The 20,497-nt window shown below is 38.3% G+C and overlaps 1 protein-coding gene across 1 annotated transcript; it reads right to left on the bottom strand.

The window, feature by feature from the left end:
• Positions 1-8,317: 8,317 nt before the first annotated feature.
• Positions 8,318-19,027, bottom strand: LOC117306989 (cadherin EGF LAG seven-pass G-type receptor 2-like). Its single transcript, XM_033791601.1, has 2 exons — positions 15,828-19,027; positions 8,318-9,296 (listed from the first exon to the last, which is right to left on the bottom strand). Exons 1-2 carry the CDS (start codon positions 18,751-18,753, stop codon positions 8,509-8,511), a joined length of 3,714 nt encoding a protein of 1,237 aa, XP_033647492.1. The 5' UTR covers positions 18,754-19,027; the 3' UTR covers positions 8,318-8,508.
• Positions 19,028-20,497: the final 1,470 nt, after the last annotated feature.

Genomic DNA, 20,497 nt, shown 5'->3' with positions numbered 1-20,497 from the left:
GTTTCGCCATGTCTCGTTAACGAGAATTGATATTGTTTTACTGTTTTCTCAAAAAGTAAAGCATTTCATGGAATAATATTTCAAGAGAAGTATTTCACCACTACCTTCTGTAAACCCTGTAAGTTATTTGTAAATCTGTGAACTTTTTGGGGTTTTTCTGTACCGAAAGGGTCCAATGGCTTTAAAGATCGCTTGAAATAATTTTTTAGATAAAGGCCTACATGTACGAATGTAGGATCACAACCTTGCCTTTGGGGAACCTTGCGGAGATGATCACAGTCTGATTAAACTATAAATCTATCATTGCAAAGCAATCATGCCTTTCTCCCGAGTACATGACGAACTTACACATACGGGGTGGTAACTTAAAGCCAATCTGATGAATTATGCCTTCACCTAGATGCAGGTTAAACTCATTACAAACCGAGAGATTGGCATGAAATGATACATAGAGGGGAATTCTATTATGGAAAATGTAGGCTAATACAATAAAGCATTTTATACTCAATTTTAATATCAGCCCATTTTAGTCTATGAAACACTTGAGTTCTGAATTGTTTGATAAAGACAGTTCCCTATAGTCGCACCTTTACAAACTGTGGTTTATCGAATTAAACGATGTCAAGCATTATATCACTTTGGAAATTTCAGGTTAGTCCAATTAGTATTTTTGACAATCAGATTTTGCGCAGCCCTCATACAACGCTTCATAAAAGGCACATCTTTGTAGATTTAAACACCTTCATTTTTTTGTGTACAGTTGTATCTACAGTAGTTTTTAAATTCTAGCTTTCCAGTTATGCAAACCTATCGTCCTTTACTTGAAAATATTTCTGCTGTGGAACAAAGAGGATCAATAGTGTTGCACAAAGGGACACATAGTCACAGTGTTGTAGAAAATAAGAAACCACAGTTTAAAATGCTTGGTTCCTTTTAAAGCGTGAATGAATATTAAGACACTCAAGCAAGTATTTTCTCTCAAAATAACAGACATGATCGCTTGACTGTTTTAACAGTATTTCTGTTTTTACACCGTAAGCTTCAGCAACAGTTTCTTTCAACTCCAACACCAGTCCATCCTGGTCGATAGCTAAGCAAATAAGACAAACATAAGAGGAGGGGGTTTTTCTTTACAGACACATCAACTCCCTGGGGCTGTGTACTACTTGGCCCCTCCCCCTCTGACCTCTCTATTCTTAGGGAGGTGCTCATTTGCACCAAGGGAGATTAACTGGAGAGGGGTGCGGACAGTCAAGAATCAATATTTGCATGTTGTTCCAAGCAAATCAATGGCGGGGTGCTTATTGTTGTGATGAGAAGTTTTCCTTTTATTTGTTTTCTGACGTGGGAATATACAGTACCAGCCACTTTGAGAAAGACGATCTTCAAGATTCTGAGCTTTCTGAAGCACTTAAACTAAACTAATTGGTAGTGGCTCAAGCTTAGTGGTGGTATAAGTGACGCTTGTTCTTAGAACAAACTCCTTTCTGTTCACTATTAAGTCATTCAATGGAATATCATTGGAGCACTTTACAACTTGGTAGACAAAAACATATATTTTATCACTTTCTACATTTATGCTTGGACTTTTTAATGTTTTGTGGTTAATACTTGAATCCAAATAAACTGTGAAGACAAACGTTCTTCAACAGTACTGTATGTTTCTCTTGTTTCTTAAAAGATGTTATTTCTGTGCAAATTATTTTACAAGAAAATAGAATTAGCTGGTGCAAACTGCTTACCAACCAAAAGAACCCATGGTATAAATGCACACTCAAATTAATGGCCTGACCTTTCAACCCTAGCTAGCAGAGTCTTTCTCAAAAGCGAAAAACAAATATCCTTTTGAAAATAGGTAAAATTATGTGATAACTATGTGATTAGGTGAAAACGTTGGCTGCGTTTCGTTCTTCTGATTGCAGTAAGGAAGATGAACCTTTACAAAAACTGTTGATTGATACTCAATTGATCAGACCCAAAGCTTGCCAACATGTCAGCCCTATTTAAAAATTCCAAACAATTCTGAATTGCTCAGCCCCTGTGCTCTTTCAGACCCATCACAGAGGATACACCGCATCTTCTCTTGCTGACAAAACATCCCCACAGGATTCCAATAAAATTTAAAAAGGAAAACGAACAAAACACGCCTGTTCATCCGATTTTGTCACTAATCTGTACATTAGCGAACCAGTATTAGTGACAGAGATTTACAGAACATAATTGCCCATGTTGATAGTGTACTGGAAGGCTTAGACATCTGTGTAATTGGCACTACATTTGGGATTATCTCACTAAATTGCATTCTATTGTTGCACTGTTGGTCCTTCCAGGTATTACAGTAACCTTCAATTATGGTACATTTCTATATGTAGACTACATTGTATTTGACAAATGTGAAGGCACTCCAATCAGAACCTGTTAAGGACATTTCTTTAACTTCAGGAATGTGAAAACATTCCTTTGAAAGACGATACCTGATAGTGTTCATACTTACAACCTCGTTGAAACACAATTTCAAATAAGTTCGTATGAACACCTGTATCATGTACATGTAAGTCTTAAGATTTAATTGTTACTTATAAAAGGTCTAAAAAATCATATCGGTACCTGCTGCTAAATCATAGGATTCAAACGTCTCAGACATCTGCTCTAGCAATGCATCTAGGTCATTAGTTTGAACCCCACCCGAAAAATTTGCCTGTGGATTTTTTTCACAGAACTCGCAAAAGTGCTGAGTAGGCCTACAGTGCTTAATACACACCGTTGTAAGGGGGAAAAAAAACAATATTTTATTGTTTAAAAAATTAAGTAGTTGAGGTAAAATATGTAAGATGTGTCTTAAATGCAGTGGACACTATTGGTAATTACTCAAAATAATTATTAGCATAAACCTTTCTTGGTGACGAGTAATGGGGAGAGGTTGATGGTATAAAACATTGTGAGAAACGGCTCCCTCTGAAGTGCCATAGTTTTCGAGAAAGAAGTAATTTTCCACGAAGTTGATTTCGAGACCTCATATTTAGAACTTGAGGTCTCGAAATCAACCATCTAAACGCACACAACTTCGTGTGACAAGGGTGTTTTTTTCTTTCGTTATTATCTCGCAACTTTGATGACCGATTGAGCTCAAATTTTCACAGGTTAGTTATTTTATGCATATGTTGAGATACAACAACTGTGAAGGCTAGTCTTTGACAATTACCAATAGTGTCCACTACCTTTAAGTATTGAGTGATTCAAACATGTCCAGCATTTTGGGCCAGGGTATCATTCATCATGCCATCAACCATGGCAAAGAAAGCGGCTTTTTATTAGAATCTCAAACATGTTTTGTCAAGAAGTGAAACATAAATCAACAAACCTCTATCATCAGTTTAGCAATAAATCTATTCTAATAATTGGTCTTGTCTTCAGAGTTGAATAATTCAAACACATTCGGCAATGCAGCATCTTACACCTGGATGCAATCCATCATCCATTCTAACATTGCAATAAGAAAATGTTGTGATTGTCCCACACATGTTACTACCAACAAATAACCCATCCAGTATCACTTCAGGGAATTCATATGGTGAGTAGATTGCTGTCAAAATGAGATGACGATAACTCTTCTTGAGATAGTCTTATGTCAAGTTCAGCCTGTTAGTGTACATGCAACACTGTGTACATACTCTCAAATTATATGCATCCCTGTGGAGACACCTTTTGTTCTTTCCATTGTCCCTGTACTTTAGACTTTCCGTAAGACTTTGTACACAAAATTCCTTGAGGACCACCCGCGTCTTTAGAGTTTCTCTATGGAGTCCTTTAATTTTCCCTTTTTTGTTATATCCTTGGTCTTCAGAAGGAACCAAATATGAGCACACTGACTCAAAGCAACATACACACCAAGATAACCAGCTAACGTTTCAGGATTCTTAAAATTGATTTCTGAAGACTGACATGGTCATTGCTAGGATTTGTTTCCCATTTTGTCAAAGCATTGTTAGATTATCATTAATCCCCCAAAGATACTCGACCACATCGTACCTGTCATGTACACGTAGGATGCAATCCCAAAGGAGCAGAACATATCCTTTAATTTCAACATTGCCCAGTCTAAACTCTAACTTCCTGAAATCTATATTTCATAGCATCTTTCGAAATGTCCCTTTAACCACATATACTTATTATCAGCACAAGACTGTTCATTACTTTTGTTTGAAGGAATTTGTGGAGTAGAACAAAAAAAGTTTATTTCCCTTGGTTTGAGACTGATGGATATAATGTACAACGTTTCAAAGACAGGCAATTGCATGCATACCGAGACTCGGCCCTGTTTGCTTCGTTTTTGAAAGAGCAAGGGCACCCAGGCATCTTCTCCTTGGTAAAGGGCACCGCATGAGGAAATTTCTATAGGCGCATTTCAAGGGCACCAAGGCAATGACCAACAGGGGGCGTGGAGGCAATCGCCTCCGTGAAGTATCAGGCATGCAAGACTGACAGTTGCATGCATACTGAGACATCCACAAAGGATTTCCCATTAGAAATTAAGCATTTGTTAAAAAACAAACATACTTGAGAAGCCTTTCCCTCAGAATATACATCCCTCTCCAGGATATATTCATGATCAGGAAGAGTTTGCTCCTATAATCAACTCATTGCTGCATAGAGCATCAGGGTGCAAACACTAATTTCATTACATTGATAATGTGCTTCACTTGTTTACCATCTGCCCTTGTTCCACAATGAGAGTTCATTCAACATGTAACTTCATTACCGTTGTTTTATTTGCATGAATAATTGCGCCACAAGCTTCACCTTTCTAAGTGTGAAAAGAGTGCTTTAAGCTACTTGCTTCTAATTCCATTCAATGTTTAGGTAAACGATTTCAAAGGTTTTAAATTCATGATCAACATTTATGTTTACAAACTTAAAAATAAAAATTTGTTATTTCAACTCAAAATGAGGAGTTTTTGTTTTTCTTTATATTTTCCTAAATTGTGAGCACAGCATGCTCTTGCTGTTAAGCAGTTCAAAGATGTAATATTTTAGTTTTCATTCAAGAGCAGATTCTCTCCACGCTCAATCAATATAAGCTTTCTAGTTTGACACCGTGCTGTGCTCTCAGTGATATTTCACAATACGAAGCAAAAAACGTCTAATCTGTAAAAGAAACAAGTTCGCCAGACACTCAGTTTCAACACAGCATGTCCACTTCTCATCATCTGTGAATGCATGGTGCTGCACAGCGGCATAACACAGCAGTAAACCACAACCCACCATGGCTGATGACCAACATGAACCTGGGCAGATGTTGTGAGGTCTGTAAAGACACCTCCTGTAATTTCATACAGTCCTCCTTTTAAAGGGGTTTGGGGAGGTTTTTGTACGAAACAGAACACAAACCTCCCCCAATTTAAACGGTTTAAAGAAAATGATTGTAGAAAGCTTCCCTAAAAAATACTTCTTGCTGAGGTGCTGTAAAAACGAGTGCAGTTTCACAAAAATAATTTTCATCTCAGTGAGACGAAAATCATTTTTAGATTGTACAATGGATTTACGTGACTCTCCAGAAAACATTGTTCTATGATTTTCTTTTTTTGTCTTAAAAAATTTACGACTAATAAAGCTGAAACTTCTACAGGTAAATTATATCACATATTCATGTACATCTTCATTCACAGCGAGTAGGGATTCACGTTATGGCCAAAAACCTGATCTACAAAAGGTACCAAAAACCCTTTAAGAGAGTCAGGACTCTCACATATCAACCTCAGCCTATTGTGGGCATGTGAGCTCTTGGCCAGCTTGAGTTACACCCAAGATCCTACATTCTCTCACATGTAATACAGGAGGTATGCTTTGCAGTACGACCAACTAACCACATTATGCATCGGTTCACTGTTGCAAGCAAAAGGACTGATCTTATTTGTGGCAATGATGCCTAGACTTGTCAGTTATGGCAGAACAGCCGCGCAGATGAAGAGAGTAAATGACTGCAGGAGGGGAGGATGTACAGCAGTGTAACCTTTTCAAATCTTAGCAAACAGGAAGTATAGAAGAAGAAATGAAGCTGTTGGCGAGCCAAACTCTACTCTTTCAGGGGAACATTATGAAGCAGGCATGCACAACATGAGCCAATATATTATTCCTCCTCATCTTCCATTGATGAAGTTGGTTACATTGTGACTTGAGGGTGAGGTAGGCCTACATGTACATGTAATTAGGCATGGATTTTTTCCTGTCACCGATAACCATGTAACCAATGTACTGGTTATAAATGTAGGACTGATGCATCTTCACTGCACAGTGTGTAGGCCTAAAGTGTACTGCAACAGTCCTACATTGAATACTCTTAAGGACCAAACAAATTTACCTGATGTGAAGCAGAATAATGCAAAGCAAAGCTACTCTGTAAATGAGAAGTTTACCTTCCCTGAAACTTTCCCTTTAACATGCATGTATACTTCAACTCTCATAGAAGAAACATAAAACAGACGACACATTAAAAAAGACCCCTGGCAGTGTTATTTACGGCTGCCTGGGGTTTTAAGTTCAAAACAGTATCGGGCCAACCACAATCCAGTGCCTGCAGTTTGTCAAAATACGTCTTTTTCACACCTTAACCAACATTCCAACACCACCACAGATTGCACAATTTTGATTTTCACCTTGACTGAGCAGTCCTGCTTTAATATTCCCCAACTCTTTTTGTTACCCTGTTGTTGACATGAGGCTGGGTTGTGCCATAGCCAAACAAGCAATCTGTGATATACCAGGGCCGGGGTAGCCAGGCAGACCTTCTTTTGTCTCCCGGCTTCAAGTTTGGTGCTAGCGCCATGTAAGGACCAACCCAAGCGCAAGTCAATATGACCCTTTTCAATAGCAAGAGGTGGCTTCATTTTACCCTCCGCTTGGTAATATAAACTGCGGAGAGATGGTGTGCAGAAGTGGCTGTGTTTACACTCCACGCTAAACCGCATCCTGACACAATTTATGCTTATCCAGCTTATGAACTTATTATTATATGCAGTACTAATATCACTTTTTGAAGGTCTTCATTCAATAGATAACAAATTTTCTTTCATACAACGCAGCTCTAATACCATGTGAAAGGATTATGCTTTTGTGTATTATAAAGACTGTATTTCATCCACTCAGTCGATGCATGGCTGCTTTTAACCCTTTCCTCACTAAAAAATACATTAATTTAAGTGTTGCTTTTAAGCAGTGGCTGCAGACTTTATAGCGCAATAGGAGAAATGAGCTTTCCAATTTAAAATGGCCTTCAGAAAATAAATATATATGAGAGAAAACTGAAAAAAGTAATAACACTGAAACAAATACTTTATTTTTGCCACAGACATCATTAAGTTAGCGCAACAGGAGAAATGAGCTTTCCAATTTAAAATGGCCTTCAGAAAATATATATGAGAAAAAAATTTAAAAAGTAATAACACTGAAACAAATACTTTTTTTGTACCACAGACATCATTACGTTATCCGTCACAAACATCCAAACATATGAATTTTTTCATAATTTTTAGGTTACCCTGTAGACATGTGACTGTCAGACAACGAGGCAAGATTGTTTTTTCATCACTATTTTTGCACTCAAAAGCGTTATTTAAGCACCTTTTATTCCTAGACAGACAAAGAATAACAAGCTTTGGGGTGAAGGTCAGCCCAGCACAGTAGTACATCCTATTCCCTTATGAATCGGTCAAGGCCTGAGAAAAGTACAGCATCAATGGAAAAATTGGACGGTATTATAACACAATGGTTCAGTAAGTCTGCTCTTAACCAAGGAGCATCTAAAACCAACATCACTTTATCCTGAAGATGATCAGAGCAACATTCAGAAGTACAATAAAAAGATTTCATAATGTGCCATTGCTATCACAGCCGTTGCTCAGATGCTTACAGTGTAGGCCCCTACATGTGTGTGTAAACTGTTTTCAAAAGATTACATCACTCCAGTTGGTTGTGTAGTAGTTGTGTAGTTTCATAACTGGCCATTTTTCTCTCTGGTCTGGAGTACCGCTGGCCTTGTAAAACTCTCTACTTAGAAAATGACCTATTCAACTTAGACCAGTCCTTTTCTCTTGGACACGAAGCTTTGTAACAGCTTTCACTATGAAAGGACATTATGAATGGGCAGTCACAAACAAGGCAGCTCAATAACTAAAGACGCTCATGTTATTTCAAGTGAATCATACATGGTCAGAAATGATAGCTGTACCGCAAACCTTGCGATGTGCTGGACTTTCTGAAGAGTGAAAGTAAGGACATGAATTCAAAGTGCTCACCCCTGGCCAAGGACACTTATATTTATTTATATGATGCTATATGTAGAAGTGGTAAAAAGAATGTCCAGTTGTTGATTTTGACTTATTTGTTGGATTCCATAGTTGTTACTTTGTGGTAGATTTGCCATATCCAATAAGCTTTTAAAAACTAAATTTGAAAAAGCTTAAGCACTGACAAACTTTTTGCAAAACGCAAAATGCTCACAAGATAAATGAATCAATAAGAGTTATTGCACCCACCTGATACTTGAATTCCCATTTCAATGGTCTGTGGAATGGTAGTTCCATTTAGTCTCGGATGAAGTCGAATGCCTCCCGTGCTTACGTTCAAGATCAGATGATTATTGGCATTCCCTCTGACGATACCATACTTGAGTATGTCCGAAACATCGGGATCTCTTGCTGGAACCTGGCCGATGTCTCCAGACGGGAACTGGCCCTCATAGTTATTAAAGTAGATATCAAAGTCTTCCAGAATTGGGCTGTTGTCGTTCTGGTCCAGCACATGGATGTTCACCTTGGCTAGGTTAAAGAACGGGGTGGACGTGGCCTTAACCGTGACGCTGTATTCGTTCTTAGCTTCATAGTCAAGCTCAATGAGGGTGGTGAGCTCCCCGGACCGACTATCAATCTCAAAGTAGTCGAGATCTCCGTCGATCAGGGAGTAGTGGATCAGAGCATTGTAGCCCTCGTCAGGATCAATCGCAACAATGGTGGACACCAGCTCGCCCGGGTTACGGTTCTCCTCAATGTACACGTCTATTTCATCTCGAGAGAACTCGGGCGGGTTGTCATTTTCATCTTCCAGCGTCACTGTGATCTGTACGGATTGACGGTGAACGGGACGACCACCATCCACAGCATAGGCGACCAGATGGTATTCTGACTTTGCTTCACGATCCAGTCTGATCGCTGTACGGATGACACCTGAAGTTTCGTCGATGACAAAAGCCCCGTTGCCATCATCGCCATTGTTGAAGGTGTATGATATCTGACTGTTGGTGCCTGCATTTAGGAAATGTTGGGGGAAAAATAACTTGTTTTTAGAAATGTTAAATCACCAATCTATTTGAGCAAAAATATACAGTAAGCTGATGTTGCTAAATAAAAGAAACACAGTACCCCTGTTGTCTTCTTAAATACTTGTTTTCCCATAAAACTCAAAGTTAACCTAAATGTGTGCAGTATCATGATTAAAAGCATTAGGCTGCCTTTTTAGACTGTGGTTCTAGTTCCTCCAGTGTCTTTTAATTTATTGTAAATCGTAGACTGGAACCATTCCAAATCCAGGGCTGAAAAACAGTTCATTTTACCAATGGATTGTTCCTTAAGTTAAAGGGAATGATTTCTCCTACTCAAATCTCTAGTCTCTATATTACGATGAGTGTATAACAGTGTACACTATAACCAAGGAACATGGGTGACTGTATTACAGCTTATAGCTGTAATAATAGTAATAATAATAATTAAAACTTATAAGACTAAACTTATTCCGAGGCGCATAAAACAAACAAAGACAAAAATACAAATTACGAAGCTTGGAAAGAAATAAGGGTACATTGAATAAAAATGTTGAATTACATTAAACGTGTTGGCAAAAATAAATGGTTAAAAACAGACAGAAAGTCAATCAAAAGAAAGTTTGAATAGGTGGGTTTTAAGCAGAGTTTTGAAAATGTCCAGAGATGTTGTAGCTCGAATATGTAAAGGAAGAGAGTTCCAGAGTGTGGATGCGGATACAGAAAAAGCACGAACGCCGTTGAATGAGCAAAATATGTACAGCTCTTTACACGATGTAACACAACGGCCGCTCATGTACCATTGGGCTTTGATGAGTTTTAACAGAATACTTCATCAACTGTGTTTTTTTTGTAATTTGTAAAGGTGCTTCCAATGGCAAGCAACTCAAAATCTTCTTTACAATAAAGACTAAAAATTCACAATCATAAATTCATCTGTTCATTTCTTGGGGAAAATAAATGTACTGTGATGTAGCAGCAACAGTCGCCCCCTCCTCTCAAGACTATAATAAAATGAACCCAAACAGTAATCTAATTTGACAACTCCATCAGCCAAGGACATTAATATAAGGTGAGCAAACACACAATCAGTTCCAATCTTAAGGCAGGTTGTGGCTCATTCAGTTCAAGCTTGCTTCGCAACCCCCAAATAAATCCATGTCCATCAATCAATAACGAAATAGAAAAAAGAGAAAGAAATGTCCAATTACCAGAAATCTGGATTTTGCAACAAATAAATTTAATTTTGGTTTTGTATTGTGAGGAAAGGCAGAGCCAACCCCAGAGGCACCTTTGGTATTTGAAGCTTAATGTAAAGGAGTAGACTGTCGTCAGACGAGTTTGAGTACAGTAGCAATACTTCTCTTTTTTTCACTTTTCACAAATTTCAATCTATGGTGTTTTTGGTAGAGATTTAGAAGGGAAATCCAGGCAGTGCCTGTGGGCTGGATTAGAATAAAGGAAAGAATAACCATGGAGGAATAACCAATATGATTCACTCTGATGTTTCAACAACAAAAAGAGCACAATTGTGGCAGATTTGAAATGGGAAAAAAAATATGCTGATATGGAGTTACCAGGAATGGACTTTACCCAAGGGGCAAGCTTTAAATGGACCATACATTTGGGGTCATTTTACATTCTGTGTCCCCATTACTGGGTCAAACCTCAAGGGAGTTTATCTGCTGTTGTTGTTGTTACTTAACAAAGGATTTTTCAGGGCTGGTTTTTGGGTTGCACTGTTTGTAGGTTGCAGTGTAAACTGTGCACATAATGTGAGGGTTCACAACTACGCTGCATTTAAATATTTTAACATCCCTGTGTAAAATGTTGTCAGACTACAACATCTTCCAAATATCTTTGGGTGTCCCAGTGTACACATGGGCCTACATTTAATAAGACAATACATCAAACCCAACAACAAGTATTTTTTAAGAGAGATCAAGGCCACACTCTCCAGAGTCTAGATAGCAGATACTCTTTGCCCCAAACCCTTCCCAAGTCTTCCTCCATGCTGTTATAAACTGCAATGATCAAAGCCATTGCTGTACACAATTCAGTGGAGTCTTATCAGAATTATTACGATGTACACATTGTAATCTCATAATACTTATAAATAAATAAATAAAATTAAAAAAAAGGGTTTTATTGGGACACCAATTCAAATGAAAGCGTGGTACGTACAGATAGGCAAAAACTCAGCTGAGTGAGATAAAACTCAGAAAATACCTTTGTTCACATGACTGAACGCAACTCAACTGGCCAGAACAAGTCATTGTAAAGTCCACAAGTAAATACACCTCTGGACAAAGACAATGTTTGCACGCTGGAGACTGAACATTAAGAATTCCACACAGACAACCACAAACACGCCTGTCATGGATATCGATAGGCTAGTCATGTACATGTATAGATGTAAAGCTGCAGTAATGAACTGATGATACTGATTACAATGTGTACATTTTAAGTACAGTACACATATTGTACATGTAGGCCCCACTTTTGTTAAAACCATTACTACAGGTATCAGACATTTTTTTCATTACCTGATTTACAACAGTTGCCGACTCAAGTATATGAGGAACATAATTTTTCCCACACTGGAAGTTAAACTTTGTTTATCAATAATTAGACTGTCGTGGTTTAGTTTTCAGAACTCAAGGTGGTAAAGGTTGAGTTAAACTTATTCATTGAGAACTATTTCCTCAGAAACTTCTGCCACCAAATCAACTTATTATTTTACGTACCCTAAATACTACATAGCACTTTCATTAAAATTTTAGAAATATCTGTATGAATTCCTTGTCTGTGCATCAATATTTAGTTCCAGCTCAACTCAAAACACGCATATCTTTCAACATGCTCAGCTCCCTTAAAGTAATGACATGAAGTAACATGATTTGCCAGGCCAACTAAATTAACCTGATAGATTTCAGGAGGGAAAAGCACTATTCCTGTTAGTATTACCATGTTGTGTTTCCTGGCACCTTCACCTGCCCTGCTGTGAACAAAGACACATCCCAGCAGGTGCATGTAATTGATTGCCAGTGAAAGAAATCTGGAGATATCGCCCTACTGTTGGAACTTGGATACACTATGAACATCAGAGGCAAAAGTATTTATAATGGATACGTTTTATCATTACCATACAACATGGTAAACCATTGGACATGCATACTGTCGGACTGCTTCAGGGGATAAACATTGTGTACAGTAAATCTGGTCATGAATGACAACTGAGACAGATCATGATCATGGATGGATCCTCTCTTTTCAGTCACAAGAGCATGCCTGCGTAAGCCTCCATGCCCCCTGGTCATTGCCTTGGTGCTCTTGAAATGCTCCAGGAGAAATTTACAATTTCCTCATAGGGTGCCCTTTACCAAGGAGAAAATGCCTTGGTGCCCTTGCCCTTCCAAAAAACGAAAAGCACAGGCCTGCATACAAATCTGGTTTTGTCACCGAGAGATCCTTAGGGTCTGAAAACAAAGTCCTCGCTAAACCCTTATATTTATATCACTTCAACTTACATTTTGTAAAAACTGTAGTGATAGGTCCTACAGCAAACAAATACATTCAACGCTAAATTTTCCCCAATAAGTGCTTGTTTTCCCACCAGTACTTCAGGATTTGTAATACATGTTGAAAATGTATGATGAAAGTATACAAAGTAGTCTGAGTGTGAAGAAAGTCCAATACAAAATCCTGAAATCGAACAAAATCCTGATAAATTACATGACTGTTTAGCACTATCTAAAGCTAACAACAGACAATTGTCAAATTATCACGCTTCAGGAGTCCCATGCAAATTACAGCATCCTCTTTATACACTCTGAATGCAGAAAGTCTACCAATAAATCAATAAAGTGTTTGGTGAATTTCACTCTGTATTTTCTAAAGCCTGCAGGACTATTTACATTTAATCTTGACTTATCATTCCCATTTCATTTCAAACAATTATGTTTGTTTTGGATGTCATGCATCTAGACAGTGACCAGATAAGACATTAAATAATTTGCATATTATATTACTGTGCAATTTTATTAATGCACACTATCTAGACATGAAATCAGACACATCCTCAACCAATGGGAATCTTTCATTTTAGATGGTGGAGGGAGAATGCATGTTTTTTGTTATATGCACGAATCAGTTCATACAAAAGTTAAAGTGTCCAAAAGGGGTGATTCGGTGAAGAAATACTGTGTAATCTGAACAGGTACAATATACACATAATGAACACTGTCATTGAAAACATGAACCAACATCCATGAAAATTAATTGGAATACAAAAACACATAGAGCGTTTAACCTTGTGACAGCCACAGGCAATAAGTTGGTGTGAAAGAAATAGTGTATGCACACAATTGTGAGCGATGCATTATGCTCTTAAGATTCTGATTGTTATTCAAATTGCATTAAGTCCGACTGGAGGCCATTAAAGAGGACTCTTACTTTGGGCCAAACAAAACTAATGTTGTGTTTGTGGTAACCCGACAAACTGGATTTTGTTTAGGTCAAGTTGTTGACCTCAAAACATTTCAGGGGGTTATTTTTTACAATTAAAATTAGTCTATTTTATATAATTTTCTCTCCACTTTAAAATTATCACAGACGTGTTCTCCCAAAGCACAAACAACTTTATCATAATCCCCATTATAAAAAATCCAATCGTCTTGGATTTGTTCACAGACACTTATTAGAAACACAGTATTAATTTTGTTCGGCTTTAATAAATTAATGGTAACACTAGGGCAATCAAGTCCATTCCGGTTTGCAATTAAGAACCTACCCTAAAGTCTACACACTCATGTCTAGACTGGCATAGGCACTAGCAGGATTTCTTCTTAAGAAACCGTCCATAATGGAAAGAGAACTATAGTTTTCATGAAACCATCTTCTATAAACCCAAGTAACCTCTCCTCTCAGTTAATTAATTTAATCCCGAATGAGCACATATTGAGATCACATAATGCGTGGCCTATTTTGTATCATAATTAAATGTTTTTCCAAACAATACTGTAGTTCCCCATAGCTTTAAAAACATGATTATGGATTCTACAAAATACAATATAACCTTCATCCCAATTCATCCGAGTGTGTGAGGAATGTGTGTGTTAACTCATCCATCCTGCCTAAAATCAATTAATATTATGAAGATGAGGTACTGATTCATCTAAATTCAAATTTGATTATAATTTCACTATGATAATATTGGCTAACCAACGGGTCAACTTACCTTGACTGCTTGTTTAGAAAAAACTGTGTGCATTTATATGAAGAAAAAAAACTAATCATAGTCAAACTAAGAATTTTTCTGCCCAAACAGACCCAGCATTTACATGTACCTATATTAAATACAATGCAACATCCTAAGGGCTTAAAATGGAATCAAGTTTCAAATCCTTAAATCACCATCATACAATAGAATCATCCAGACAAAGGCAGCCCAAAACGATAATATTATACTCTCTTTTTTACGGCTGTTTTTTACCCCTACATTTTTTAAAGGGTTTGACTAGCTTTTCTTCATTTCAGAACCTTGCAGTTTAGCCTGGAGTATCTAAATATTGAAGAGGCTAAATCTAACACTGTGAATGAAACTGGGCAGTGGGTGTACGAAGTGATTATTCAGTTGGAATATCCGCTCAGAGGTTGGATTTCACACTTGGGTTTTGGTTTGGGCTCAAGTGCCAAATGGTCAGCCAATGATTCTGAGTGGCATAGGAAAGGCTGAATTACGGAGGTTCATGTCCAAATGAGGACATACAAGATTAAAAGAAAGGATTGTGAGCTAATTGAAATGACTGAGGACCAGATGAAATGTCACTGGGAAGTACATACTGTAGTACATGATCATTAACAATGACGTCACTAACTGACCAATCAAAGAAACCAGCATATATTAAAGGGGGACTGTTGATACAATAAAATAGCAGGCATGTGGCTGTACATCATGTCAAACATTTCTTTCTGTACAGTATATATATATTTCTTCAAATCATGTTCAAATAGAGTGTGTACAAAAAGTTGTAACGTAATAACAAAAAAACAATATTTTAACAATCAGCATAGTAATCTCCAAATTTTAAAAAATAGTTGAGTAAAATGCAACCCTTGATGGTCATATAAATGATAGAGGGTTAGGATTATCATAACTATTTCAAAAACTTTGGTGTGAACATTTGTCAATGAATTTAGCGATTAATACTTGTGAAGAGCAAATAGTATTCTTACACACTTCTTTGACTAGAGAATGTAACTACCTCCAATTAAGTTGTCTGACTTTGATATTTAACAACCAATTTATGTGTAGGCCCCCTACTATAAAACTTTGAAAACAAAACTTAGATTTAGAAAAAAATTCTGTATCCTGCCACCACTTTTCATTTGTTATGAAATAATGTGAAATAAATTTGTATCTAATTTACTCAAATGAGATTCCTTTTGGTAAAAATGAGTGAAAAAGTGGTGGCAGAATACAAATTTGTTCAAAGATTTGACCAAAAACACTCACCTTCATCAGCATCATCTGCCTCAATCTGTATGACCATGTACTGTGGACTGACACTCTCACTTATCTCTTTGGAGTAAGAATCTTCAGTGAAGATGGGCGGGTTGTCGTTAACATCAATAAGAAAGATCTCAACTTCTGTGGTATCAAGCTGTGGTTCCATTCCATGATCCGTAGCAGTCACATGGATTGTATAGCTTGACGTTGTCTCACGGTCAAGCAATCCACGCGTTTTAATCTCTCCAGTATCCGGGTCGATTTCAAAACTTGCTATGTTATCCATTGAATATGTTATCCTGGCATTTTCCCCGACATCTCCATCAGTGGCATGAACCTGGACTGCAACGAAACCGGCTAGGGCATCTTCTCTCACTTCTGCTCTGTATGGAGATTGGTCAAACACTGGGCGATATGTGTTGGCGTCTGTAATGTTGATGAACACGCGACACATACTAGAGAATTCATTATCGGATGCAGTTACGGTCAAGACGAAACGTGGTTCTTGTTTGTAGTCCAGTGGTAGGGCCACTGAAATCATTCCACGGTTGTTCTGGCTGATAATACTGAAGCGATTCCGAGTGTTGCCTGCTGTTAACTGGTAAGAGACGCTGTTACCAACATCGGGGTCGTCTGCGGATACTGTCACAACTGTGAGCCCTGGTGAAGCATCTTCATCAACCCGACCGTAATATTCGTTTTGGGTGAACACAGGGGCATTATCATTGACATCGGTAATTGATACGGCTACTTCAGAGGTCGCTGTTTTGGGCGGAACGCCTTGATCACTTGCAACGACTGTAAACTCATATAGTGGGGATACTTCTCTGTCTAGCCTCATGGATGTTGTGATCAAACCATTGTCTGGATTTATAGTGAAGGGTAGAGTCGGGTCTGGTTCTTGAATGCTGTAAGTGATGCGGGCAAATTCACCAGAATCACCATCAAAAGCATTCAGGGTTATGACAGAAAAATCAACTCGAGCATCCTCTCTCACCGAGGTCTGATACAGGGTGGTTGGAAATCGCGGATAGTTATCATTAACATCTTCAACATTCACTATGACTCGCGTGGAGTTGGAACGTGCCGAGCGACCACTGTCCTGTGCTCGTATGACTAACTGATAGGCCTGGGTGTTCTCATAATCTAAATCGGAAGTCAGCATAATCTCTCCATTGTAGGTATCAATATTGAAGTGACCCTGACCACCCACCATACTATAGCGGATTTCGGCATTGGAGCCCTCATCCCGGTCTGTTGCAGTTATTGTCTCAATCATGACGTTGCGAGGGGAATCCTCAGCAATGGAAACTTCAAAGATGCGCTTCTGGAATTGAGGGTAGTTGTCGTTCTCATCCATGACAGTCACCAATACCCGAGTAGTTGTATTGAGCGAACCTGGGTTAGTGCCAAGATCTCTGGCTAGGACAAGTAGATCATAATTACTGACTGTTTCACGGTCAAGTCTTGCACGGGTTGTAATGATTCCTGAACGGGCGTTGATATTGAATGCATCATTTGGGGGATCTAGATTCATGATGCTGTAACGAACATCTGAGTTAGATCCAATATCTCCATCGCTCGCGTGTACCTCATGTAACGTTGTTCCAGCCGGTTCGTTTTCCTCGATTTGAATATGGTACTCAGTCTGTTCAAAATCAGGCCTGTGGTCATTTAAATCATCAATTGTGATTTGGAGGAAGGCGGTTGTGCTTCTTGGAGGTGATCCATGGTCGGTGCCGGTGATTTGGAAGAAATGCTCTTCAATACTCTCCCTGTCTAATACTTGTGTCGTCGTTACAGTTCCACTCTCCGGGTCTATACTGAACATGTTCTGACTTCTACCATCCCGTTCTGCCACCATTGAATACGTAATCCGTCCTGCTTCTCCAGAGTCCGAGTCTGTAGCAGTGATCGTCAACAGAATATATCCGATGGGCTGCTCCTCGGGAACGTTCACCATGTACATTACTTGGGGAAAGTTCGGGGTGCGATTGCGGCGTGCTTGCCTGCGTGATCTCACAGCACTGGTACCTGACTCAGCTCTTTCTGCTGCTGCTGCTCTTGGAAACATACTTGTCCCAACTGCTCGCAGATCAAGTTGTAGGTTAATCCGCAGCCCAGTCTCGGAGTCACGGCGTCGATGATGATAATAGTGCATACAAGGGGCTGCAAATTGCAGAGTAACAAACACATGTTCTTCATTGGGTCTGTGCAGGCAAAGGGTACTCTTAGATGACACCAGATCACTGCTGCTTTCATTCAACGATAACGCACTGTGCTCCGACTTATGCTTATTCAGTGTGTAGTCAACATGGCAATGGGAAGCAGAGCTTGGTAGGAAGTCTTTCATTGAAAGTATTACTTCCTCTGTATTCCAACATGATCCGGTAGGAAAATCCATTACGATGATCTGTTTGTTATGATCCAGGACAACATTTTCATTTATATGTTTGTCTTTTTCTTTGTGTTTCTCCTGTTTCGTGTGCTTCAATTTACAATGCCCGCCATGAATATGTACCGTGACGGGCAACTGCACGAAAACCTCCAATGGGCCATTGTCAAATAACGACAAAGTAGTCCTACTTCTTCGGGCTTCAATGTGTAAGAGGAATGGATTTTCATGCAAAGTTGTGCAATTTATATCTTTGTGTAAAGTCAAGATCCCAGTGCTTTGATCAAGTCTGACGAGATGTCTTGCTTGTTTTGAAATAAGTGCTGGAGGAATGCTGTACAACCAATGATGTCCATCTCCGAAACTTGCATTAAATATCGGCGTTTTTGGTAATGTCATGTGGGATATGTGTACCGTGAAAGTAGCCCCAAGGGATCCAGGAAAGAAGGCATACACCAAGCACCACAGGAACATGAAACGGGCCATAGTCCGGTGTGGTGCCACACCGCTAGGTCCACAAAGCGTACACAAACCCATCACGGGAACATCGAACGTGCAGCAGACGACCGCCGAGTGAACACCCGTGTACTCGCTGGAGATCCGACGGCGGACAACCGAAGTCTTGCGACGGCGATTTAATCAATTTTAAACGTACTCTAACAACACTGAAACACAGTTACAAACCACAATTCGATGGATAGTCCTACAGAACTGCCGTTCTATGTTGCTGCGGCCATTTTTTGATAAGTAAATCCTCACATGTTGGACGAAATTGTACAAAAAACGGCAGGGATGTTGTCGACAAGTCTCTTCTTCCTACGTAGCTTTTGTGTGTTGTTCAAAATGGCAGAAACTGCGGCTGCGCTGAGATGGTAAATGATTGGCATGCTAGCCACATTTCTCATTTCCCTCTGTATGGTACAAATATCAAACGCTAGATGGAAATAATCAACACATAAAGTAAAGTCATGTATTGTGACTTGTACAAAATAGTATTTTTAACCATTCTATGTAATATTAGTTATGTGTAAGTCTTTGATATGGTTATATATACGTAATTATTTACAATTTATGTTATCGTAAGTACGCATCACGGAACAGCCACTTGTGAGATTTGACCAATCAAATTCAACAACAAATACCGTTGCTACAAGAATGTTCATCTCCGCCCACCTGTGTCGTAATACACCTGTATAAAAAGGTACATTTATGTACCATGGTTCACGACTTTGGCCGGATATTTTTTTTTACTACATGCAAGAAATAAAAAATAATTATAACAAAATGATTAGTATGATTTTAAACCATGGAGGTGAATACAATTTTAATAATTTGCAAGTCGATTAAACAAAACAAAATTAAAACAAAGTTGATGTGCACTGCAAACACATTTGTAAGAATAATTACTTGTAGCATTTCAATAATTTATTACAATTATTAATTTAAACCTTGTTTTATTTTGTCTATTTTGTTTTTTGTTTTTTAATACATTGTGAAATTAGGGTGAAGTAAACAACTTACATTGGTATGGTAAAATTGGCAAACAAATTGAAAGATAGATGTGCACCACATTCAACTAAAACTTCTTTCTTTCACGTTAAAAATCATTTCAGAGGGGGATGTTTACTTTTTTTTCTCGTGACTCCCCAATGATGACTGTGTGACTTTTTTACAGGTTGTCCCAATCCAGTAATCAGTCATATATGTTCTCAAACAAGATACATTTTTTAAAGTGGAAAGGAAGAACTATACAAAGAAAAATGGGACAAAATACAAAGTGACAGACATACTACAGCCATCCTTTAAAAAAAAAAAAACTGGGGTGATGACCCAAAAAATAAAAGCGAACTCCTTAGTATGTTGTTTATTGCTTTAATTTTGATTCTTGTTAGATTTTTTTTCTTTTAGAGAAAAATCAACCCTGTCTACTCTGTCACTTTATAGAGCAACTCATCGGGAACGAGAAAATGCCTCCATGAAACGCAAGAGGGCGCTAGATAGATATTACGGTGCGGCTCTGATTTCGATTTCGGATAGCTCTATAGTCAGATACCACCGGTCTTTAAAGATTGTGAAAACCCTTCCGTGATTGTTATCCAGAAGCAAGTGGTTGTTAAAATTTTTGCCTAATTATAGGTGACGAGGAACTAATCTAGTTCATGTAACTAATTGATAATGTAGTGGTGAAGTTGCTTCGTGTCGTTATTTAAAAAAGAAGTGATGGGCGGCATTGTTAATTTCTCTCGAATGTTTTGTTTAAACTATAATCAGTAGTAAACTT

Source organism: Asterias rubens, chromosome 2 (genome assembly GCF_902459465.1).
Source record: "Asterias rubens chromosome 2, eAstRub1.3, whole genome shotgun sequence".
Lineage (NCBI taxonomy): Eukaryota > Metazoa > Echinodermata > Asteroidea > Forcipulatida > Asteriidae > Asterias > Asterias rubens.
This window is presented reverse-complemented; position numbering and strand designations above follow the sequence as displayed.

Excerpts from the sequence above, each read along its gene's own strand:
- LOC117306989 (XM_033791601.1), bottom strand. The coding sequence starts at position 18,753 with ATGGGTTTGTGTACGCTTTGTGGACCTAGCGGTGTGGCACCACACCGG. Across the intron at positions 9,297-15,827 it reads GGCAGATGATGCTGATGAAG|GCACCAACAGTCAGATATCA; the intron begins GTGAGTGTTTTT and ends TCCTAAATGCAG.